General features: G+C 46.4%; 1 protein-coding gene across 1 annotated transcript in view; it reads right to left on the bottom strand.

The window, feature by feature from the left end:
* The window catches only part of LOC119375209 (homeobox protein Nkx-6.2), a 31,289-nt gene extending 8,001 nt beyond the window's left edge, over positions 1-23,288 (bottom strand). The window contains exon 1 of the mRNA XM_037645397.2: positions 22,764-23,288. Coding sequence (XP_037501325.1) covers positions 22,764-23,241 — 478 coding nt within the window. The 5' untranslated portion in view covers positions 23,242-23,288. The remainder of the gene's footprint in view (positions 1-22,763) is intronic.
* Positions 23,289-27,053: the final 3,765 nt, after the last annotated feature.

The following is a 27,053-nucleotide window of genomic DNA, read 5'->3' as shown; positions in this document are numbered from 1 at the left end:
ATATTTTTTGGCTTGAAGCCACCTGCGATATTATGCGCCGATAGGAAGTAAAAAAGAAAAAAAAAGCCTACCAATATGTCTGTCCCGTGGGAATATATTGCCTTGAAGTTCAGCTCTGCGTAGTTTACTTAGCTTAAAGCTTATCTATAAGATACGAATGAAATTGAAAATAATAATAATAAAGTAGACATGATCGAGGCTGTCCAGGTGAATTTAAAGGGCCTTTAAATTGACGGAATAGCATTAAAAGTGGCGAGACGCAGTTTACAGTGTGGTATTCTTCATCACGGCGATAATGCTTTCCTATATATACCGTGGTACATGACATACTCTTCTGGAGATGACAATGACATACACACGTTCGCGATGACGTTTACACGTGTATGCACGGTCCACTATGCAGCTTTTACGCCTGGGCCTCCTTTAGGTAGCGCACTTGGCTTTCTTCCGTCCGCATGCAAATGAAAGGAGCAACCACGGGGGCTGCACACTCCACAGCGCTGCGCACTCGTCGATGATTTCACTGCGACCGCAGGGTCTCGTGGAGGAACAAGCAAGCGGCCTCGAAAGCGAGGGGAGCGCCGCCGCGGTGAGCGATTATTTGCTTGCCGCACTTCGGTGGGCGAAGAATTGGCTGCCAACGCGCTCCGCGGGCGCCTGCTGCCGCGGCCGGGGGAAAGCGGCGCCGCAGCTGCTTTGCCAACGGCTCTCGATATTGGGTTGCGAATCGCAGGACGCCATAAACCAGCTTCAGTCCTAATGCACACGCTCATCGGCGCGGGGTGTATGGGAGGGGGGGGGGGGGTTCTCAGAGAGAAAGCCCCCTTCGCCCACATTTTTGACAGCTCGCTGGCCCGGCGTCTCTCGCCATAAGTCAATGCGGGCCGCGCAGAGCCGCGCGTCAAATATATGATATTGACATGTCTCGACACCGCGCGGCCCTGTTGCGATAGCGCCGCGTGGTTGTTTTCGCTACATTTTGTGCTTGGCCCGCGCGTGTTACACGAATTGCGGGCTCTCCGGTCGACGTGAGCCCGCACTTCCCCGCCGCGGTCTCCTCGCTCGGCGCAGTGGTGGTGGTTTGTTTCGTTCCGCGTGCTATAGACACGTGTTCTCTCGATAAGTGGATGCGGGAAATGACTGGAATGATTTTCTCGCGGTTAAGGCGTATTGAGCGGTCAGAAGACGGAAGGGCGCACCGTTGTGTGTGTGCGCCCGACGCTTGTGCGACATATACCGCAAAATGCGCGCACACACGCACAAGAAACACGCTCCAGCGGATGTGTATATCGGCGCGCCGCATAGCTGGACGGGGCACGATGATGAAAAGCTGTTCAGCACAGTTTAATAGCGGCGAATTTCAATGTGTGGCTATACTTGTCACGTGTCGCCAGGCGCTGCCGCGGCTGTGCAGCCTTATAGCCGAAATATTGGGGGCTCCAGAACGCTGCAGCTGGTGTGATTCCGTTCGCAAGTGCGTGATTTTCTTTGCCGAACAGATGCGGATTTTATTCTGCTCATGTGCGCTGCACAACTACAGAAGCTAAAAGTTCTGCCACGAGAAAGAAATATATATTTCTGTTATGCAACGTCAACGTTGAACAACTACATTGTGCCTATCTTGATATGGCATGTGTGGGCCACCACGCATATATACTCTATACGTGAAATGATAGCAACGCTATTCGGCATGCTCGACAGATGCGGAATTCGTACGAATAATCTAGCTAAGCTGACGGCAAAATGTACAAATTCACTTAGTTATAACAACATGTATTTACGCCTCTATTGGCAAATATTCCATGATTCAGTGCCACATGAACATTCTGCTTTGCAGGATATCACATACACATTTGTGTGCGTTTTTGTTGTGGCCCAGCTGAGGCGACCCTACTATACGTATATATATGTTTACGCGTACGAAGCTTCACACGTCAGACATTTTCATTTTGTGTCCCCGCACTTTTTATATATCTCCATGAGTGTTTGACTTTGTCCGTGACTTCGTATACTGATGGAGATTGTTTTCATGCGAGCCGCCTCTTTCCTTTTTTTTTTTTTTTGTGCCGATAAACAACAAAAATTTCCGTAAGCTTGAATCCCAGGCATCATATTTTCGGATGAGAATGAGTGGTATTGAATACTGAATCGGTGCGTGTATTGCTGTGTAAAGAAAACCTAAGCAGTGCCAATGTGTTGTCGACAAAAATGAAAAAAGAAAAAAGGGGGGGGGCGGAAAACAAGAACTATACCGTACACAGAGATCACGCCTGATTTCATTTTCCTATTGATTCTCATCGCTTTCGGAGAATGTTTCGGTGAAGACATCAGAAGTGACGAAAGCGATGGCGTTGTTTTCACCACACATGCACTAATAAAGTGCACTGACTTATGCTCATCGCTAATAGTGATGATTCGCTCTGAACGTTACGCCACACTGGAGTAAGTGTATTTCCGAAAGTGATCGACGGAGAATAAGGCCGCAGGCTTGGCGGAAATAGTTGTCCGGCAAGCAGGCCCCAACCGCACCTGCCTCTCCGGGACGCCCTGACAGCAGCGGAGAAAAGGGAGAATTTATAGCATAAGCACGCACGGCAGGCCCGAGTGTTCCGCGGACATCCGAGTAGACCTGGTGGGCGGTTATAGACCGGTCGGCCAACCACGGCTATCATTTAGGGTCCGTAGCGAGCTGCTGTCCCGCACAAGCCGCGCTATATAGCCGAAGGGGTGGCGCCGCTAACCGCGCGAGGACAAATGGCGGCGTGTGGATAGATGGCCGCCCATCTTCGCCCTCCTCTGCCGTGTAGTGCCGGTGATTAATCGCCGGGAAACGAAGACCGCCAGGTCCGAGTAAATTTTGAGAAAGGCCCTCGGTGTGCTGGCGATGTACAGCTCCTCCGCAGTGAAAAGGGTTGGGCCGGCCGCCCCTTCCCCGGACACGCGTTGAATTAATTCAGACCGGCGCCCCTCCGCACTATCGGACGCGCAAACGCTCGAGACGTCGCTATAGATTGAAGTGGTTTTGATTTGTCAAAACAATGTGTAGGTTAGATTCACCGAAACGATGTATTGCAGGTGTTCTTGTTTAGCTCTTGCCGCTTGACCTGCTTAGAGGATGCAAAACAAAAACATGCCTCTTGCAACATTTTGCAGTGCGCTGTCTGAACGTCATCTACTGCACGAACGAAAGTTCAGCGTTTATCTCAACACGAATCGTGTGGTCAAAGTCACCTTAGCCGTCGCTCAACTTTTTGGAGGTCTATTTCTTTGCGTGAATGGTGGAGTTATCGAGATTACGATGAATTCTTACAAAGTCGACTCCAACCGACACAGGGAAACCATGTCGGCCTATCCGACGAGTCAGAGCATAAATGCGTAAGAAAACTTTCAACTCTAACGGTGAGATTTAAAAAGCTGGTAAGTGGCGTCCAGTTTAAACTGTGTTTGATATGACTCATGCTATTGAGCAGACCGTCGACCGCCTTAATCAGGACTATACCGCTCCCCGAGCGTACTGAAGGCGAATCCTTTCCGAAATGCGTGAGCCTCTTATAAAGGATAATAGAAAGCAACATCCTGTGATAGCTAAAAACATGCGAACAAGTCACCGATATATGAGTAAGAAATCTTACCATTCACTATACATATGGCACCTTAATCTTCCTGACCGACTCACAGCATCGCGTCGAAGTGACATTGCAGAGCGACAAATGCGTGAGATAACGATTTAATCTTCATACGGTGTACGAAAAACGTCAGAAGTTCTTATTTCTTCAAGCATGAATCCGAAAGCTTGTGCGTTGCTACGTGAGCTCGTCTATATATATAGATTGGGCCGCTTCTGTTCCGTGGCATCCATGAGACTTATAGGAGAAATGAAAAGCCCAGCGCCGCAAAACTGGGGCCGGAAGGAATAGGCACCACACTGCCAGCTGATCTGCGCACTTTAGATTGCCACGTATGTACTTTCGCCCGGACAAAATGTCGGTGACTGGCACCATTACAGATGCTACTCGTACGTGCCGCGGTGATTCATGCACCCCGTCATACTCATGCACTTTCAAGGGCTATGTGCACGTGCATTGCTGCCGTAGGTTTTCTGGCACGGCCACTGAGTCGTCTTTGACCTCTGAAGTGGACGACTGCTCGTATACTATCACTGAAGGCGCCGTCACAATTCTTGTTAAGCGACATATGTAACTCATAACTACATCATAACTATGGTTCACAATACTGACACGACGATAGACACGAGCGACTATTGCAAATCAAAGAAGTCTAACCATTCCCTCGTTACCGTTCTGCAATGCACGTAGATTATGATTTAAATGCATCATCTGCTGCATAGGCACGGTGAATGATGTTCAGACGGCGAACGAAGGGAGAAGACGTCGGAGCCTCCGCGTATTATTGCCATTGCGCTTCATCTTGTTCTTGGACATTTTCATCATCGAGTAGAGTGTATTAGCTGCACTGCATTTGCAGTTTATATGTCAACATCCTCTATGAATTGTCTACTTTGTTCATTGCCTTACTTACGGCAGTAAACGTCTTGTAAGAAACAAAATCGGAGGTATGAGCGGTCACCGGCCTTCGGCGTGGAAGCGCGAATGACCGGCAATAAACTTTCTGCGAGCCCCGGATAGAAGAGAGCCATCTATCAGCGAATGATAAGGACAACCCGAATCGATATGTCGCCGCAGAAGCAGCCGGACAAATGGGCAGGCCCGTTTGACTGATCACGCTCAAATGTCTCGCGCAGCGCAGCAGAAAGACTGCGCTTGCGATTGATGGTCTATAGCTGGACATGCAGATGCTTCTCATGAGCTCCGAATGGACAGGCCTTTATACCGTGGCCACGGCTCGCCTCGTCCAACGACTGCGAAGCTGTCATCGATTAGAGCCACGATCAATATAGTTTGCGCCAGCAGTCGGCGCAACTGCCTAATGAGCCGCCGTTCCTTTACGAGGGGCTTGCGCGGCTGTAGAGTGTCGAAACCGGTGTAGTATATATATATTACAGTCAACTTGCAAAACACGTTTTTACAGAGAAAATGCGGTGGTCCTTTGTTTTGTACCTGTAATAGCTTATTGCTCTGCGCATTTCTACCAGATTAACGAGCGCAGATGTATGCCTCGATGCGATGGGTCATTGCGTGGTGTTTTCCGTTTTCTTTTTCTGCTTTCAAGTGAAATAAGTAAATATGGACGCATAGGTAAGCTGTCAACAGGTCGACTTGAAGTAGTTCTCCACTGTATGGCATCAATTAAGATTTTCAGTCACGAAAATAATTTTCACTTTCGATCCGGAAACAAGAATGAAGACATGCGACGGAGAATGCGCGGTTAATTTAACAGAACAAGCCGCAATATAAGAATAAAATTGCGCGATCCCATGCTAAGCGAAGGATTAATGAAACCACTTTGCTTTTTCATGTGCCCTATCATTCCAATTCTCGAAACAGTCCTGGAACCCATTCTCGGGAAGAGCTACTGCAAGTACATTGCAGTTGATGTCTTCTCTCATTTAAAACTCACATGAGGATGTATATGGAGAGTAACTAGCTTGACGGACAACATATGCTGTATTTTGCCAAAAAATCTGGCGCACACAATCCGTATAAATGGAAACGTTGTCCTGCAGCAGTTTCTAGGTCTTCGAATTTTCCCAGGGTATCCGCTACAGCAGAGCATATTCATTTCGCGCGGTTAATCGACGATCTCCGATCATCCTACGTTTGCACTTCATAAACTGCTGTATCATTATGGCTGGTTCATGGAGATTGGCTCACTCTCTAGAAATGCATGACTGTCCTTTATGCGGCTATACTGTGTTTTTAACCCCCTGATGACCATACAGCGCCAAATTTCAACGCTTTTGTAATATTCGATATCACTCCTGCTTGTTTATCACCAAAATCATGCGCAGTATTTTTACTGAAGTGCTCGAGCCATGTTACGCTTTTGCTTAATATCGCGTTTACACGAGATTTGCCGTGCACGTCCCGACTGCTCATGCGCAACAGCCGACGCAAGTGAAAGTCACGCTCCCTATGGCCAAAGACATCACGAACTCCTTCTTAAACTTCGCACAGTGTGGTACATGCAGCCTGCGTTCTTCCTTTCTCTAAAATAATTAAGGCCGCATATTGTTCAAACAGGTCTCACATATATAAGCCGAATGATGTCTGCGGTGTGCAGCGCGTAATCATTGTGAATCGCGATGCTACGACTATGGCGTCCGTCGAGAGTATCAATATACAATATTTCAGTGTTTTTGGTTCAAATGTAGCTCACTAGGGCCCAGTATACGAATAATCGCAAAATAAAATAAGTAGAAATAAAACACCTCCGTTTAACAGCAGCATCACACGGTGACAGCGAGTAAGCACAGGCGTATACGCCGCGAAATATTGTCCTCGCTCAACGCTTATCGACGTCCCAGCACTCAAATTCTGTCTCGAAACACACGAAAACGGCGTCCGCACAAAAGCCGAAAGGATGCGGAGAGAAGGATGTGCCGTTTTCTACCATCGCAATATATATACGCGTGAAGAGCGAGACAAAGCAGAAAAGGCGTTTCTTCGCAGAATCTAAGCGGCCGTGTGTGTATGTAATACATACATGAACGCGGACCGACAGGGCGAAAAGAAGCCACCGAGAAGAGATGCTGCGTTGTGCTGCTGCGTCCGCGATCTTGCAGCCTCTCCTCGCTCGGCTCGGGAGAAAAACATTTGAGGCAACAAAGCCGCGGCAGCCCAAGACGCACACCGGCCAAGCGGATCGCAAAGAGGAGCAGCATCGCATTACATAGACAGCGAGCGCTGCTGGACAGACCCATGTGGGGGGCTGCTTGTCAGTGCCAGTTTTTCTATCTACTCCTTCTTTACCTTTTTCTTTCGCCAGAGCCTGGATACACCACTGAAAATGCTGGACCGCTGTTCGTTTCTTTCTTTCTTTCTTTCTTTCTTTCTTTCTTTCTTTCTTTCTTTCTTTCTTTCTTTCTTTCTTTCTTTCTTTCTTTCTTTCTTTCTTTCTTTCTTTCTTTCTTTCTTTCGTTACATCTATACTTCTTTCGGTTGTCGCGGCCTCTCTTCTCGCCCAGCAGAGTGCCTTTAGCGTTTCCGAGCGAGTACCGTTTTTGTTTCAGACGGATTAATCTATACGCGGCGGTTGCCCTGGCAACGCGAGGCTGGACGTCTTCGGCGAAGCTGTGCGGAGGCGGCTCTATCCAGGGAATTCTAATGCGTCCCCTTATCCCGGACCGCACGCGTGTTGGCTATATAGACCAGGCTGCGGCCCCATCAGCTCACCGCTATGCACTGCACCCCGCGGCTCACGACCCACACGGTTGCGGCGGAAGAGGCATTTTCGGGCGGTCGCTTTTCTGCCAGCATACGATAATTTAGCGGCGCAGACACGTCATGAGCTGCCGTACACACACCAGTGCCTGCTCCGTTTTCGCGCAAACAACAATGTCCGAAACCTCAAGGTTACCGAGTCAACATTTTCGGGTATGTGATGTTTTGAATTTTATTTAGCAAAATATTTTTCTTCGGAACCTGAGGCAGATAATGACACCTCGTCGGTCAAGCATGAATATGTATGTGTCTTTCTATGCACATACAACATCGCGCAATACGCGATAACAAATGCATGTTTAGAAAAATGCTGCGCGCACACCTCAGTGCCATTCCACCCCAACTCAGGGTGCTTAAAAAGTCGTATAGCAGGTATCCTGGCAACCAATGTCACGAGTGCGATACAGTCTGTACGACCAAGGCTGCGCTGGCACTTCAACTGGAAACTTTACGAAGCAAAGGACGCTCGATATTGGCAAGTAAAGGATTCCCTGCACCCCACGCGGCTAGAAAAAAAAAAAAGCAGCCGTTCGCCAGGCTGCTGTGGAGCGTGGCAATAATGATGTGGACGCGGTGATCGTAGCCCCCGGAAATACGGCCTGTGAACGCAAACGCACACATACATATGGCGCTGCGGAATTGGAGCTCGGGCCACGGGCGGGTTCAACGGAGCCGAAAGTGGCGCCCTTAAAGGGCTATTTCTCATCGCCCTATTACGGCAGTAATGGCCCGTATACACGAAGGCTCGCCCCCGGGACCATAACCGCGCTGCGGATGGCACAGTCACGTTCACTGACGCGAAGCCAAAGTGGCGTTTATGGGCCTCCGATTCGCGTCACAAATGCGGATACAAGGTTGCTGGTCATTACGACGCGTCAGAGGCGATCGTGACGGGTTTATACGAGCGCTGTCAATGTGGCCACGGTCTCTTTGAGCAAGACAAGAGCCGCCATACACGCGATGAAGGAGATCTCGAAAGCGATATGGTGTACCGTGAGTTTATTGCTGACATTATGGGTGCTGGAACGGGCGTTGTTTAGCAGCAATGGAAATGAGCGTTGTAATGAGACTTGATAGCCCTTAACATCCAGTAATTGTGCGCATTATACAGCATAAACCTAGCCTTGCACGACAGCTCTCTTAAATAGCAGATTTCATTCATTGCGTTAATAAGCGGTGTATTGAATTTCTGCATTTACACTAAGATCTTCGACCCACAACTTCCTTTCTTCTCCTTCTAACCTAATGCCGCGACGAAGACAAGAAGTGGTATTCGACAAAACACCTACGCAGCATTTGGTAAATATTGAGAAAAACTTGAAAAAATGTTCTAATGGCATGGTGCCACCTGATTTGAAAAACAATATTGTTGTTTTACCGATGATTAGAGGCGCAGGCTACCCATTTGCTTTGTGGATGAGTTCGTAGGTTACTTCGTGGATGAGTTCGGGGGGGGGGGGGGGGCAAGTGCCCTTCCCCCTTGCCGTAACTATTAATAGACTAATAAAGTCTATTTCGACTTTATTTTTTCTTGTTTGACCAAGAGCTTGTCTAAAGACGCCAACCCCACCGCCACGGAACGTTTCCATAGGTTCTCAAGGTGACCGCTCGGGATGGTTATGCTGCACACGCCCATAGCTCATGACCTGGTGCATATCGAGGGTTAGGTCAGGTTAGGCAACTGTGCGCGCCAGGCTATAGCGACACTCATCACACTGGCAAGCGTCGACAGCCCCGCACTGGTGCTCTACCCAACTTTAGACCGAAGCGGGCCTGGACCGCACGCGAGGGAGCGAAATAACTTTGGAAGCAATTTTACAACTTCTAACGGCGGCTTTCCAACGACTGGGCGCACGAAACTTTAAACGCGCGCCGCTTCAGTGGCCATCCGAGATATGCGCGCCAAGCTGGTGCGCTCGGCGCGTGGCCTGGGCTTCTCGGGGACTAATTTGTCCCTCGTCATGGGTCTTTCATTAAACCTAAGGTCTGCGCGGCCAAGGCCCGTCCAAATCGCTTCGTTCATTAAGTCTGCCCTCTCGCAGCGCTCCCTTCGTCGCCCCTTGCTTGGGCCAAATTTCCATACTGCGGGCCTGGACGAGATGAGAGGCCAGCTTGGGCCAATCACCAGCCACCCGACGGCCGTCACGTGACAAAAGGGGGCCAAGGGAGGCACGCAGTCCGCGCCGCCAACGACTTCATTTAAGCAGCTCGCGTCGGGTTCGGCGGCCCGCCGGCACCTTCGCTCCTCGAGGGGAACAAAAGCAGCGTAAAGATTGGGCTGCTCGTTATAAAGCCGCCGATCCTTGTAAGGGCTGCTGCTGTCGGTTGCGCTGCTCCATGCAGTGCTGATAGGCGGCCTCTTCTTTGTTCCGCGGGCATTCAGTTAAGTGTCAAGCGGTCAGCCTTTGGCGCCGCCAGATGGTGCCCGAACGATCCTCATTTGTCCGAGCTTAATTTATTTGCGACCCCCCTCCCTCTTTCCAATCCGTGCGCAGCTCTCACGAAGGCGCTCGCCCTCTTGGAGCGCAGCGTCAAGGCGCGCGAAACAAACACGGACGCGTATACGATGGGCGAATTGAAGTTCCTCGCGAGGGAAATTATCCAAACGCAGGGCATACTTCCAGTGGACTTTGTAAGCATTACGTTGCCTTTGTTTTTCCAGCACTTTTGCAATGCTGGTCGCGCGGACTAAATGACCATTGTCACGGTAATGAAAGCAAACGCGAACCAGCGTATTCTGAATTAATTAGCTGTTGCAGGGCCGCGTGCCAACCGAAATGGAGAGAACAAAGGGCCCTCGAAGTCCCTTTACTGCGGAAGAATGGCGCGTTTTGAGACCAGCGAATCACGTCATTCTTTGTGTCCTTCAGCTCGAGACGTAAGTGGGCTAATAAGCCGACGTTCAACTCTTTTAATATATGCGCGAACATGGGTTATTTTCTCTGACGATGATATAATATCGCGTACGCATGCGACGGTTAGAGACCTTAAGGGGATGCTTTGGCGTGAAACCTAAATACATTGGTTTTCTATTGCTCCCGAAAGTAGGATTCAGGCTTAAACGTGCTGGCTAAAGGATTTATGGATTTATTGTATGAGCTATCGATGAGGGATTTATTGCTCCAGTGATAGGAATCATATAGGCGCGGCGCCCGTAAAGAACATGGCGCTACCAGGATTATCGCTAAAGATAAGACCGGTGGCTGTGTTTGTAGACAATAAATATTTAGCTCGCAGATAAGCACACTGCCCAGCACAGCTGTCTTCCAAGCCGAGACCTACGTTTATAAACCAGAAGGCGGACGACTAACTGACCGTGGAATGGCAAGTTGCAGCCGTATATTTCGCAACGAAATATACGGCTGCAATGTTGCCAGGATCTGCCAGTCTGCACGACGGAAGATAAGAACAATGGGAAATGATATAGACTGATAGAAAATGTGGCCCCAGATATCTTTCCATTACATGATGATAGATATCGGTGGTAAAAAACATTGAAATTGAGGCATAATGAGAGTAGCGATTACATAAAGCGATATTCTGCTTTATGGTAATGCTCGACCTTCTGGCCCACAGGTATCTCAGTTGTGAGCTGCAGTTTGGTTTTTCCACCGTCGGCGTCGCTTTTGCTTTCAATAAGCTATTGATCGGTCTCTATACCGCTTGAGCGATTGTCGGGCTTATGTGTTTGTGATTCCGTTTTCATGTTCGTTAGTACAAACACATGTCTTTAATAGCGACCTGCTATGAAGGTGCGTATGAGCTCTCTATTTCTCTACTATCTCATGTCTTTCAACCTCCCCTTCCCCTGTTTCCCAGTGCATTATGGGTCGAGCATGGGACCCTTCCTTCCGGTCAACCTCCCTGCCCTTTGCCTCTCTGTTTCTTTGTCTCCATGTCAATAACATCACGAAAATGTAGGGCTGTACTAATGGGTGTTCTTTTTTGGGCTTTTGTTTCAAAGGAGGTGCGCTCGACTTCTTAACACACAACGCGGTCTACAATAGCCTTACCGCTTGTTATTTGTGCTTTCATTTATTTATGACACCCCTATCATAGCGTAATTGCTAGGGATATAGTACGTTGAAATATGTTAACATCTAAGCTGAATATGAACTCTCCGCTGATAGGAAAAGAAAACTGTAGCTAAAGGTGGCCCTGAAATAATTCCGGTTCCTCAGTGTCTTTTTAAAAAAGTAGTAAAACGTTAGTAACTGCGGCAGTTACTACCCTAATGTCAACTTTACTGCGTGTTGCTAACGTTTCGTTATTGCAGAAATATATGAGACGCAGCAAACATTGTCATTACTCCTCAGAGTGTCAGGGTTAGAACAGTTACTACTTCAATGCGTGACGGGTTTAAACGTTACTACCTCTATACTGACCGTAGTATGTTATGCTGCGATTGTGACAGACCTATGGAAAACTTAGGCAGACTATAATTTTCTTGATTATATCGGAACAACTGATTTGTGCTACTTCATGACGCACGTACATACAAGGCATAAGAATCCGGTTCAAAACGTCGATTATATATATATATATATATATATATATATATATATATATATATATATATATATATATATATATATATATATATATATTTCGCTAAGTTCATTGCTACTCACCGGTATACAACGTGTGCTACTAAAGCAGGGCCATATATATAGCCTTGAAGTTGCTGCTAAAGTGTATGTCGCGTATACAGCAGCCTTGATATTCTGTGTATGCGTGTGTGTGTGTTTTCGTTTATGGTTCGTTCATGTCTCTATGTGTACATGGTTATCTGAAGATGTCGTTGTGGTGTGTATTTACCAGGGCTCACATGAAGTAATTAGCGGTTATTAACCAGTGTAACAAGACAATGCCGTACCAGTTTACTTTTTTTATGTGAGCTTGAACTTTTGTAGTAGATTCGATGAGCAAGGTAGTGACTGTCGCGGTAATAATGTTACTAACTTTCCATTACTGCTTCCATGTACGCAGTAATTATAAGTAGTAAGCGCCATGGTAGCAAATTTACTAACTTGGCAGTTACTACCTACAGTTACTATAGTAGGTAGTGAATGTTGTGACAATCATTTACTGCCTCAAAATTAGTAAATACGACTACCTTAATTTTTTTTCGAGAATGAAGCATAAGGAGTGTGTGAGTCTTTAAAGCGAACGTCCGTCCTGCCTCACCATATAAAGTACCACTTGACGCGAGCGTAATTTAATATGCTGCCATGGAGGGTTGGTGTAATGTAACGGGTTGACTGCAGTGCTATAGATTAGTTCTCGCGCTTGGGATACTCCGCCGAGCGGTACTCCGCAGACACTATCACCACAGTCAGCTGGTTGCGAACGAAAATAAGAAGGAACAGAATTGAGCGAAATATAAAATGGTTGCACGCATACTATGACAATCACAAGAAGCAAAATAGCATCGAAGCTTTCGGCGTAATGATCTTCAAAAAGTAATTCTGAATACTTATGGCCTATATAGTGTGTATTCTATCAAACGTCGCGGTGCAAATTTCCTGGGATAGCAGAAGGGCTACATACCATCGCATAAGGTAAAATGAACAGGTGCTGCGTGTTTCAGCTTTATAAATGTGTGAAATTTGCGACAGTGCACCATAACTGCACTGGTAGAGAATCGCAGTCTACGTCCGGTGCAGCACTCGTCCGGCTCCCACAGATGGCATGCTTTCTGCTCTATCATTTCTTTTTTAAACCTATTTTACATTTGAATAGGACGAAGCAGGTAACGCTCTCTAGCCTATCTATCTTTTCGTTTCATATAGTTCCAATTATCTGAAATGTTGCATGTCCGCATGTTCAGACGTATTGAGTAATCACGTAGAGAGACTTGCCGGTATCCCTTGCGCCCCACTCATGAAGAGAATAAAAGGCTATGAAAATTATATATACAGTAAAACCTCGGTGATGCGAATCTCCCGGGGTTACCAAAAATATTCGTATCATCCGAAATTCGTATCGCCAGAAAACATAGAAAATTAGAACGCGACAAAAGAAAGTTGGCATACGTTTTGATTTAGTGTTTCTCAGGGCCGCAGCGACGTCATCAACAGTTCTGAATGATTGCCAGTAAACTTTTTCGACTTCAGCGATCATACTTGTACTCGTAAATATACGGTGCGTGCGCGCGTGTGTAATTAATGAACCAGATGTGTTGTGACGCGTGACAGCTAGTAACCCCTTCCTAATCGTACTACGCTTTTCTGCATGACATCAAAGTACTGCGGCGAAAGTAACTTAAGCACTTTGTACGCGATAGGTGAAGGCCAGAAAATTTTAGAATCGCTGTCCTTTGTTGCTGTTATTTTCTTATCGCGGTGGTGTTGGGGGCGCTTTTCGGGAGAGTTACGGCCATGTCTGCACAATCGGGAGGTTTGCTGAAAGTTCGGGAGTCTCCCGTGCAAATCGGAGAGTTGGCAGGTGTGCGCGTACGTTGCGAGGCCTAGCTCCTTCGCCAAGACCGTCCGCTTCGTCTTTCGGAGTCTTCGTCCACCTTTCATGGGACTTCATGATGGACCCGCAGCCTAAGTTTCAGTCTTGTTTCACAGAACGTCTGATTGCGAGCACATGGCTTGCATCGACGTCGCAGGCACGTGTTAACGCAGTACAAAGACGATGCTGCCTCGAGCACAGCAGCACGCGTGAACGCGTTGAAAAAAAAAAAGAAAGAAAGAAACGCGACGTCAGCGCCATCTGTAATCTAAACGGGAAGGCGCATAACGGCCTCCAAGATTCGGGCGCACAATCTCGGAGGCAAGAGTTGATGGTCGCGCAGCGCATGCCCGCGCCTGCGCGGGACTGCCGCGTCTTCCGCGACAGTGCGGGCAGCACCTGTTCGTACCTGTGCGCCAGCGTACGTTCGTATCAAACGTCGCGGGGTGAAAATCGGTTCGCAAAAACCGCACTCCTATACATTGCAGGCTAATGGGCCTTGGCCGGGACCACAGAAAAATTCGTGTCACCCCGAAATTCGTACGAGCCGTGATCGTATCACCGAGGTTTTACTGTATATCACATGATGTCACCCCATGCCATCATCACATGACATCGTCGCTTAGTTAAAGGTCGGCCGATCACGGAGGCCGTGCAAAACCAGGTGAGGTACAGAAAGCTTACAATGCCTCCGATCCTGGAGGCAGTGCAGTACCACGTTAGGTGCAGAAAGCTCTCGGAGGGTAGCGGGCGAGGATCAATAAATACATCGACTTAGAAGAAAAAGATTGATTTCACCTTCGAGTTTTCTTAAGCGAACGCTTAAAGGGGTCATGAACCACTTTTCCAAGTAATGATCTAATGGCCTCAGTATCGGAGTGTACTGCCTCCCGAATCGATTGCCGCAAAAATTTCTCGAATCCGTCAAGAATCAGCGGAGTTACGGGGGTTTCGCGCACGCTCCCAGCGCTTTCTCTCTTTTCTCGTGCCGACGAGCGCACTGGAAGCTAGACAGGGAGGGATGGCATGGGGGAAAGAAGTTACGCCAGCGCGCGTCATGAAACGCGATCGCTCTCCCGCTGTGATTCGCTTGCGCGAGTGCGGCTACCGTGTACTGAGGAGTGCGGCGCCGGCAAGTGGCGGCACCCCGCGGCAAGAAGCGCATCTGATCCGAACGCCGCTCTCGATTTACGTCGGCTATCGGCCAATAAGCATGCTATGTCTCTTGCGACGTACAGCGGACAGACGCCCCGCCCACCGACGAGAGTGAGAACCGGCCTCTGTTTGAAAAGAGGGTGCCTGGGGAAACGGCAACTTCGCGCTCCGCTTGTGGCCATTACGCGGCGCGAACGACTGTAATATTTGGCAGAGCAGTTCATAGCCGTGTCAGCTTTCCGCAGGATGTGTTTTTTCAATCAGCCCAAGGGGTGCTTCATGACCCCTTTAAGGGACCATGTGAGTTTTTCAATTCTATGATCGAATCATGGTTTTCGACTTCCAAAATATGCAGAGTTGTGGGCTGTATGAAAGACGGTGTGCTGCAGGGAGCCGGATTAGTTTTTGGATTCCTCAACGCTTACCCAAACATTTGTAAGTGCAGGGCCGTTTTGGCATTTACCCACTGCATTATTCCACGTGGTCCCTGTACGAGCTCGATACCAGCCGCGGTGCATTCCTGGATGAACCACAATCCCCACCAAAAAAGAAAGGAAAAGAAAAAGCACCCATTATGTGAGATGTGGGTACTTCGAGCAGTCAAGATTAACCCGGAGTCACCCGAATAGGGTGTTAATCACAGCCATGTCACTTGTCTACTGCGCATAGTTACCTTTTTTAATACTATCGGTTTTGCATTCCACCCACTGCCTAAAGCTGCCTCCTGTTGCCGCGAAGTGGAATCTCTCGGGAGACAACTTTCTCTAGAATGGTTATTGCAAACACGGTGCCTAAACACCGAAAACACATTTGGGCTGCACTTTTGCTTCTCTTGTAGTGGTTGCTTCTTTTTCTTTTGCGATTAAAGTACATTATATAAAATTTAAGCATTATTCATGTAAGCATTCTTAATTTCTACTAAAAACTTTGAAGTTAATTGTATGATTTCTAGCCTTAATTACTTCATGGTGGAAGGGAAACCAGCGCAAACACAGTGACAGAAAAAGAAACAAACACGAGCGCTGCCTCGCAACTGAAATTTTATTTTAAAATTTACACAATATAAATAGAAATACTAAAAAAACGCAATACCACGCCGAAAAGGCAACAACACACACGTGGAGCACATTCGCTGGGAAGACGTCTGTAACGATTAATGAATAGAACGAAATTCAGCATCACGTATAGGGTAAGTGACTCCAGGCTAACGCACGAGCCGTCGTTTTCTAATGTAAAAAACCTGTGTTAGTTCGTGGTTGTGCTTCACGTTTTTGATGCTGCCTTTTCGGCGTGGTATTCCGTTGTTTGATTTTTGCATCTCTATTTATATATTGTGCAAAGTTTAAAATAAGTAGTTGCGAGACAACGCTCGCGTTGTTCATTTCTTGTTCTGTCCCTGTGTTTGTGCTCCTTCGACCGTAAACCAAATCCAACTAGCCCGATATGCAGTTTTAATTCTTAATTACTTAGTCATGAAACTGTAGTGTGTTTATCTTTATAAAATACACACATAAATGCGAGAATAAGTGCGCCAGACATGACGTAATCGTTCGTCTGAGTCTTCTTTTGTTCTTCTATGTGCAATATTTATGTTACCGCTATCTACAATTGTGTGCTTTTTGCAGAAAGCTCACAACTTAAGAAGCCTAGCGGCTCATGCAATGGAACGCTACCAAAATTCTGCTTGTCTTTTTCCACCAAATGGTCAAATATTTATAGTGCTCACTCTAATAAAACAGCAGTGATATCAGTACTGGGAATTTAGAGATAGCAACAACGACAACAAAAGAAAAAAAAACAATTGTAAACTTAAAGAATTACTTTCAAATGACACCCAGTTAGATTGACGTGGTGTTGACTGTCATTTGTCTTGGCTTTCACCTTTACAAGTATAATGTGCGCTTCAAAATTGAGTGTGTATCTTAATACACCATAACCCGATTACCACATTTAAAGGGGTTTTCTACCTCGCTTATGCGTGCGGTACGTTTTTCTTTTTCTTCGTTTTTTTAAAAGTTAGCCAAGTCCACCGTAGAACAAAGTCTACATATTTTCCCGCTTCCTTTACTACGTAAACGGAAAGTACTTGGTATTGTTACAAACTGAACGCCTCATCTCAGCAAGTAATTGCTGCTTTTACCTAGGCGTCCCTCCCTTCCACCGTGCCCTTCCTTCGCAAGCTCTTCACTGGCTTGCCAGCAAGACTACATTGCTCTCTTTAAAAACAGCATATAGCGCTCTGATAAATAGACACTGCATTTGTCTGATCTCTCTAGACGTCTTCCCAAAGCGTTTGCGGTAAATACTAGACCGAATGTGGGTACGCTGTGTTATTGCAGACTAACCTAACTTTTCATGATGCATGTGGCATTCAAACAGCCTTCGCACTCAGTTTTTTTTTTTTTTCAACGCAGCTGCCAGCTGGCAAGGGTGGTTGCCCAGGAGAACATAGAAGCTAAAGACGATTAGGTCATTTGATCGGTGTTGGGACGAGTGAGCAAAACTAAGCACAACGGCCAAGTTCTCCTTGCCTTTTTGTGTCACTTGATCTTGTTTCAGAGCAGCGTAACTCCTGCGCAGTTATACTTGTTTCATTATTGGTCTACCCGGAATTGTTCTTCACTGCACCAGACGCTGCCACTGCTTCGGCCGAGAACGGGTTGCTAGCAGGCGCTTTTAAGTTGTCATTCAGCGTATACCGTCACCCGTTAATCGGTCTGAACAAGTGCAACGCCGGCAGCATTTAGTGAATGCCAAGGCTTTCTTTGTTATAAATGCGAAATGAAAGAGTCCGAAATTTTACGTAAAGCGTATACTGGTTCACTCAGCTATACTTACTGCGCTATATATATAGTCTGAATGAAGGGTAAAGGCGCTCGCTGATTCTGTCGACGTGCCGAAATGAAGTTTGCAGAAAAGCTCCCGATGAAACGTGTACACGTGTCAAGCCTATATACTGTGTAAAATGAAGAGCCGTACTGTCAACTCTCTCTCTCTTGCCCAAATGCAGAGCCTTTTCTATCACTCCCAGGTTTGCTCGTCATGCGATATAAATGGGACCTTTGTGATCGATCGCACCCTTCTCAGCAACGTTGCTTTCTCCTGTCCTACGAATTTCAGCTGTGTAGTGTCTAGAATATCCCTCCTATGCATTTTGGCTTATTAAACTATTTCATATACAGCATCGGAATAAAAGCGCATTTATAACATCGTATCATTAGTAGCACTGACATTATTATGACAATAAGTTAACGCATAAGATGGAAACACACTTTTTATCTCTTAAGTGCTCAGCTGGTTTCTGCCCCCATGACTGAGTAATGAGATGATCATTGGGCCAAATAATACACATTCCCTCTTTACAAGATCAATCCATCGTGTGACTTCGATATACCGCGAGACTTAAACAGACAAGATGAAATATGCTTGCACCGCATCACACTAAACGTCGCATACTCTAACTACTTTAGGAGCAAGATTAAGCTGTCGGATTCACCAATGTGCGTCCAATGTAACGTCCCAGAAGATCTGAATAATGTTCTTTGTGAATGCAAGCGATAAGCATCAGAGAGTCTCTGAAGGCGGCCTTACATTTTCAACGGGGCTCGTGCTTAGAGTTGCGACATATTCTGGGCCCATGGAAAAGCAGCACCTGTGCTCTACGCGCCACGAGAGCGCTGTTTGTCTTTCTTGCGAACCACGAGCCTGAACGAAACTTTGTAAACAGCGTAGTCAACGTGTGTGTGGCTGTATGTGTTATGAGTTTATCAGTGTTTATATCACAATCGTCACCCAGCACCTGGAGTAGCATGTCAGGCGAATAGCCAGGCAAACATCTCCAGCTTTTCATTAAAATGTTTCTCTCTCTCTTCTCAATGTGTACTATTTAAATTAGCGCTGTCATCCGTGCTCTTCTTTTACTGGTCCTCTGTATTTTGCACTGCTTGTATGTGAAGCATACACCTTCTCAAAGGCGAAAGTGGCGATCGCGCTCTGAGTGACAGATGAGACTCAGAAATGTTTATATCAAGAATGTTGCCAGTTGGTGATAATGGGTATATAGCGAAAACTATTGCACTTAAAATTTGAATTTATGTTGACAAAGCATAAGTGATTTCTCATTTAGCGTGTTGGCGAATTTTTCCATGCTTGCGCTTAATAATAATTGTTCGGGTTTAGCGTCCCGAAACCACGATATAATTATGAGAGAAGCCGTAGTGGAGGGCTCCGGAAATTATGACTACCTGGGGTTCTTTAACGTGCACCTAAATCTACGTACACGGGCCTCAAGCATTTTCGCGTCCAACAAAAATGCTGCAGCGGCGGCCGGGATTCGATCCCGCGACCTTCGGGTTAGCAGTCGAGCACCGTAACCACTAGACCACCGTGGCGGGTCTTGCTTGAGCGTTACAAGGGTGATACCATAAAGCATTCTTGTTTTGCTAGCTAGAGCCTACTATAAGCTTCGACATTAAAGTTACAACGATGTATTTATGGGGAAACAGGCCCACTCTGTTATGTTTTGCCTATACCTTTCCATCTGACTGTAGCGATTAAACAATACCAACTATCGCATACAAGATAGCCTTACATATTATGCTACATTATCGCGACTTGAGCATATATGAAGAGGAAGGTTCTGGAACAGCCACAGGCAAAGCTTCTTGACAAATGTATAAAGCGCCATGGGCGGAAAGCGTAATTAAAAAAAACACAAAAAAACACGCATTTGTTTAATAGACAGATTTAGCTTAGTGTCCGCAGCAGCTCTGTGCATACGCAGGTAGCCATTGGAAACGGCTGTCTGCCTGCGGACGTCCATCTAAAACTGTCAATTATTGATTTGGGACAGGAACGCAGTAGGAACAGAAAAGGCATGCATGTACATGGCGAGCGCTCATGTATATGACTGAACATTTTAGTAAGAGAAAAGCCACCCCACATACAGTGACTAGCGCATACGTAGATAGACGAACTTTCTCTTTTTTCATCATCCCTCTTTAAAACACACAACTGAACGTCTGTTCTGTTGCTGAAGAGCCAATTTAAATAAATAACCCCGCCCGACAACGAAAAACATCAGGCTGGCTACTAGTAATTAAACGTTCAAGCAACACGAGGCAACGCTGGCGACTGATAAGCAATGCCTCCACGCATTTCTTGAGGCCGACAACGAAATTGTTTTTTGTCCGAAGCACGAAAAACAAGTTCTTTGCCAGCGGAATTCCTGCAGTAAAGCCGACACATAAACGACTGCTAGGCAACTAAAGAACGACCTAAGTTGAAGAGCACATGGGCATTGGAAATCTGGTTGCCAGTTGATTTCTTGTCATTTCAAGGCACGGCAGTGACAAGGCTGGTAGAGAACTCACGCATGAAACTTGTCTCTCGACTAAAAATAGTGTGGAAGTGGTCGAGGCGTTGGAGTCACGAATCATCTGAGTTCGTATGATCATGCGTGGGATCTTGATTTGTAGGAACGCTCTACAGGTGATCTTTTTTTGCTAATAGAAAAACAGCTAACAAACCTACACACGAGAAGGATCAAGCAAGCGGATATCTGGTCAAGCTTGCAACTTGTTGTATCGGTTTTTGACATACACGTCTTTGTTTAAAGGAAAAAGCCACGTTGGCGCATTTCTTGACTTGTGAAGCACATCTGTAGTCGAAAGTGGACGGTCATTTTAGTTCTTTCTGCCATCCGTCTCTGTCAGAAGGTTGTCATGAGTCATGACATACCTGTATGCTGACCGGTGTCTGTGAGGCATGTCGTGTTATAACAATTGGTATTCTGGGCAAGCCGGCAAGATAAAAGCAGTTGCCAACGTTTTCAACCCTGAGTTGTCAGGGTACGAAATCAAGACTTGTACCTACTTTGAGAATATTTGTGGGATGCAACAAGCAGGTCTATGCATGGAAGGAAACTATAGGTGTATTTACCGCAGCCTGCATAGGTGGTCTGAAGTAATTTTTATGCGTCTGCCATAACATCCCAAGCACAGTCCCCACCCCATCATACCCGCATAGTCATCAACAAGTGAAACAGTTGTTACTGTTGTCATTATTATCCATTTTCTCTTAGTGCTGGTTGTATTAAAGCACGGAACTTGACATAGCGATTGACAGAATTATACAAAATACAGGGTAGTTCTTTCAAGCTTGGAGCAGGCATGCTCCCCTGATTGATCATATCTATTGGCAACAGTTTTATACCTGCATGCTCTTCGGCTAAAACTTATTACCTAAGTTGTCGCTCGAGGGAAATAACATATTACGTAATAAATAACAACACATAAATGGCACCATCACAATACTGGCGCATAAATGCCCTAACCTTAACGAGTGAAGGCTTCCATTATCGTATATACGAATTTCCTTTGGATTGTATCGAATAAGCTTTGAGTTTACGTGACGAACTTGGCAGCGTGAGGGAAAGCGATGCACTTGAAGGCACTGGGTAATTAATGACAAGGACGTGAAAGCCTGTCGCGGGTTTTGTATTTTACTTATTTTGAAACGAAATGTTTCACGTTGTAGTCTAGGGTATATAGGTCACACGAGCTAGATACCGAAGCTCTTGCATATCTTATTGCAAAGGCACGTACAGAGAATTATATCTCATCATTTAATCAAACTTGAAACTTTGTTCTAATAGGGTTCAGTAAGCCTGCACTTCGCAGTGTATACACATAGATGGACGGATGGTGTGAGCGTCCCCTTGATGCCGGTGGCTTGTGTGACACTACGCTAAAAGAAATTACTCTTATTATATATATATATATATATATATATATATATATATATATATATATATATATATATATATATATATATATATATATATATATATATAATTTTTTAACATTCAGCACGATGCCTTGTGTATACCTGCCTTAAATTTTTCTTCTATATAGAAAAAAAGGCTCCTAAACTCACAACTCCAGTTTTTGCTCCTTACGGTAAAGTAAGCTTACTTTTCCCACTATTTATTTTTATCCCTTGTACCTACTCTTTCGCCAGCAATCCTCCAACCGTATTTTACTTATTGCTATTGTAGACCTCTTTACCTTTTCAGTGTTGTCCCTAAAACCCAAGGCTTCTTGTAGTGATGGTGGTGATCACCGCCGCAGTTATTGCATCTTCACCCTTCATCGACAGCTGTTTGATGTCATGCAATCAAAGACAGCCATACCGACTTCTTTGAGGTGATTTGTGGTTATGCGGCGTCCCACAACGCGATCAGTAGACTTAGTTTCGATCGGTACTGAATAAACATTACCAACTTTGCCACACCACACGTGCACGATGTGTCAAAGCCCCCATCGCTGCGCGATTGAAATTCAAGCATCGTATCGTGCAAGTTGTTCGCGTCGCTAAAACATGCAAGGCAAGCGCTCTGAAATGAGAAAGTTTGGGCTGCCAGCCACCCACGCCTCAGCGGCGGGCGTCGGTGTTTGGCGTGCCATGTGCTACGAGGGAAAGTATCACTCGGGTCAGGGACGCTTTAGACAAAAGTGCTCGGCGACATCGTACAAATCGAAATTCACATAACAGCGCGGTTAAATAGATCCGATGTTCACGCTCACTGAGCACGTGCACTGCATCACGTGTACATTGGGCACGTGCCTTCGAAGCGTGAGCGAAACTTGGCAGCGCCATAACACTACGATTTTGACCCAAGGCGAACTCCTGGAAGTATTCACAAGTGAAACGGTAAAGGTGTCTTTCTCCGAGAGAACATTTTAGTGACGTGCATACGCGCATGCAAAAGTAGGTACGAGTGCTCACCTGAGGCGGATGCAAGGCGGTCTCTCCAGAGCGCCGGGTTCTGGACCACGCCGGGCCAGTAGAGGTGCGGCCGGCCGGGCAGCTCTGCCAGGCCCATCTTGTGCAACGCGCCGTTGGCCGGGTTGAAGTAGACGCCGGCGGCGCCGAGGCCGAAGCGGGGCAGCCCGATGGCGCCGAGACCGGCAGCCGCGGCGGCGGCGGCTGCTGCCTGCGGCCGCCCCAGGATGTCGTTGATGCCGTGCGGAGTACCCGAGGCGCTCGAGTAGGCGCACGAAAGCGAACTCTGCGCCTTGAGTGCCGACGAGCTGGCTGTGTACGACGCCTGGCTGGCGCGGATGTCGGTCATCGAGTGGAGTGCGGCCAGCGGCGGGCTGCCCAGCAGGAAAGCGTTGGACCGGGACGACTCCATGTTGAGCATCGACAGCATGGACGAGGCACTGCTCGCGGGCGGATTCGTGCCGGCGCCCAACTCCAGCATGGCACGCGCGCTCTCAGCAACGCGGGGGATCGCGCCGCGCTGCTGCTACCATGGGCGGTGTGTGTTTGGTCGCCGAGTGCCGTCGACCGCCGTCCGCCGTGGGCAGGCGCCCCGCGGCGGCCGGGGGCGGGGCTCGCCGCCCCATTGGCGGCGCCCGCGACGCCAATCGCGCGCCGCCGCGCAGCCAATATGCCCCGCGCGCGCGCGCTTATGGAGTGCGCGCCTGTGCCCCTCTCGCGCGGGCCTCCTCTCAATAAGCAGCGTGACGGCCGGGATGCTGAACGCGGCTCTTCTTCGCCCCATCGGCGGGAGACTCGAACCGTAGCACGCCTAATGAAATCCCGCCGACGTCGGCCGGCTCACGTTGCGACTAGCAGGGAGGGTGTTAGAGATGCGTGAAGATCGGCGTTGGTTAACTAAGCGGAGTCGAAGCACTCGCTACATGCACACCTGCGCACGCCCGGATGCCTTTTTATTCAGCGTTTCGCGTGCGATTAACTAAATATTTGCGGTAGCAGCTATGGCGCATAAAGCACGTTTACGAAAGCTCATGTATACAGTGAGTAATATGAGCCTACCTAATTGTAAACAATATATATATATATATATATATATATATATATATATATATATATATATATATATATATATATATATATATATATATGGTCAAGTAGATCCTCCGTGAGAAGTCACAACGTTGTTATTTCGACGTTTCAGCCAGAGTCTGGTCCTGATGAAGGCCAGACTCTGGCTGAAACGTCGAAATAAACAACGTTGTGACTTCTCACGGAGGATCTACTTGACTACTTGCAACGCTACGGCCACTCCACCACCATGCCTGCCATATATATATATATATATATATATATATATATATATATATATACACTGTCAGGCTGACTGGGCAGGTTTTTTTCTCAGACCCCTGTGTGTGCTTTTTGTATATAGCGAAATATAAACATTTGATATGTTACATATATAGCTGACCTAGTCAAATCGTCATGCTTTTATGCTTCTTCTGTAAAGGAAGGGGTGGGGGGGGTTGTGCTGAAGGAATATACATTTTTCGGGCTCACAAATGTTATTTGACAGAGGTTTACTTGCAATATCACAACAGTATAAATACGAAATTAATCGTATATGTAGTTTTTATATGAAGCACTAGCTCCAATTTAGGAGATATTTGTATATTTTTTTACAACTAAATGTATATCAATGGAGGTGATGGATGAAGAGACGCACTCAACGTGAGCAAAGGCATTTCTCGATAAACTCTCCCCACCGCCACCACCCTCAAGTGCTCAATGGTGGAGTACCCTATCCACTATCGGTACTCACGGCAAAGATAAACGTATTCATATATACAACCGTTATTTATGCATATGCAAGGTTGTTGCACAAATCGATTGTCATTGCTATAGGCGTCAGCTTCATGATCTAATAAATGAGTACTTAATAATAAAGAAGATCCGATGATAAGGAATCTAACGAAAGTAAAGATCTATATAACTGCTACGGAGTTACCGTTATCGGTGCCATTTGGACTATACTATATCTGACGTAGACTCACCGTTTCTGTTCTTGTCAGATCTCAGTCAATAGCACGAGCGTTCTCCATCAGATTGGAAACAGTAATGCTAAGAATAAGCAAGCATCGTGTATACCCTAGGTGAAATGTGAAACATAAACATAAATCAAGTAGAAAACGAGCAATTAACAGCAACAACAACAAAATCCTTGGAGTAATAAATAGCGGAAACAAATACTGTACAGGCATTGGAGGTTAAGAGCTGCGTGCGTAAATTGAGCGTACCGTATTGACACTGCCGTTATCATTTTTTTTTAATTTGGGGACGGGTGCTCCCAATTGAAGGACGTAATAGTGGTCCTTGTAACAGTTCTCTCTCTCTCTTTTCTCCTTCTTTTTTCTTCGTTTTTTGCGAGTTCTGTTCACGAGAACTTTTTTCGTTATAAGGTGTTCTGCCGGCGCCGTCATTATTCTCTCACGCGATATCACTATACTGTAGCTGGCACCCCCTTTTATAAATGAAATGTTCTTGAATACAAACGGCTTTGCGGGTTATCAGCTTGGAACTATAATCGCAGTTTCTTTAGCTCTCAATAAAAATGGAAGGCCGCCATTCACTGATATTAGCCCTGGAAAGCTGCGTAGCACAATATACATAATGATTTGCCATTTGCGGCGCCATAATAAAAGAGCATTGAATGATAGTTATATGGTCCGCCGAGAAGACCCGAACTATGTGCTGCTGGTAATAACGTGACGGGGACGGAAAATGACGCAGCCAATGCGGAGGAATTCTGTTAAATGTCCCCCATAAGGCTTTAGAATTTTCACGTACTTCAGACGTGTTCGTGTAAATGGCATTGAGTACATCAAGAGTATACCACTTATATAATCTGCTCCTGCATGTTTAGTAAGCGCTAGCTCTTATACACTAAAGCTGTTGGTGAGATCGGATTATGCCAGCCAGTTGGACATACACTATTACCGAAAGGTCGCCTTCCAACAGTAAGCAGCTATTAAAGGAACGAAAAACTGTTATGAGGCCCCCTATATTAAAACCATACACTTCCAAAGGCTGCCCTCAGATTATAGAACTAGCGCGCTATCCTGCGAAAATGGCCAGATAAACTTCGACTCGCAGACATGCAAATGTATTGTCCGCGATTGTGAACTTCACCACCGAAGGTCTTCAGGCAGACTATAGATATTATACGGCTGCTGTGAAGGAGACTTCTACATCCAGAGAAAAGCTGTTTGCTTTATTTACTCTAAGTTTAAGCGCACCGACTCCCCCACACAGCTCATGATAGAAAATGACATTCCGCTCCTCGAAACACGCCGGCAGATGCTTCGCCTCAACTTTTTACAATCATTAAATAGACATGAATTATCCATAGAACCCGAGTTATGTGTCCCCCCTGTCCACGAGGCGTACACGTCATGATCACACACATGCATCAACCCCTCATTTCGCTGGGACAGATACTTACAAATATTCCTTCTTCCCTAGAACAGTGTCGGAGTGGAACTTCACGAATAAGCCTTCCTAAATCAGCTTGTTACACATGTCTTATGTTGTGTTTGAAAATGTGTATATTCTTTGTATCACCGTATTCATGTTTTGGCATTATGTTGCCTTTCTTGTACGCATATTATGGTCCTTTCTGCGTTATGTTTGAGGTTTTATATATTGTTTGAACTAAATGTATTGAAATTTTTCTAATGTACTTCCTGTTTGGATGCAAAATGAGTGCCCTTCCTGCAAGGACCGAATTGTGGTCTGCCAGTATTTTATAAATAATAAATAATATCCAGCACTTGTATCCCTCCAATGCCGCCCTCGTCCGAAGTAGTGGCTACATCGGATATATAAGTAGTGAAGGCTAACTGTTCAGAATTGCCTAGTATTCACAATTTGTCGACGAGTCGAAGCATGCTGTTCATGTATGCTGACGCGCCCTACACCTACTGATAAGGTACTGTGTCAGTTGCGGATCAGCAAGTCACATCCGTACCGCGGTCCTTATAATGAACATCCGCGTGCTTATATAAACAACAGCCAGTACACAACGTCTTTTCAATATGCGATGTACATGCTGGATACACTGAGTGCATCACTGGCATCCCTCGAGTATACAAATATTCCGCAAACTACCACCATTACATGCTCATAAATTACGAAAAATATGCCCTCAAGAACCATGAGAAGATCGCTAACGTCGGGGAACTGCTTTGTGGATTCCTTGATGGTCTTGTGCTCTCTCTTTCTTCTCCTTTGTCC

This window comes from Rhipicephalus sanguineus, chromosome 1, assembly GCF_013339695.2.
Source record: "Rhipicephalus sanguineus isolate Rsan-2018 chromosome 1, BIME_Rsan_1.4, whole genome shotgun sequence".
Lineage (NCBI taxonomy): Eukaryota > Metazoa > Arthropoda > Arachnida > Ixodida > Ixodidae > Rhipicephalus > Rhipicephalus sanguineus.
Note: the sequence above shows the minus strand (reverse complement) of the source record. Positions and strands in the feature narration are given on the sequence as shown.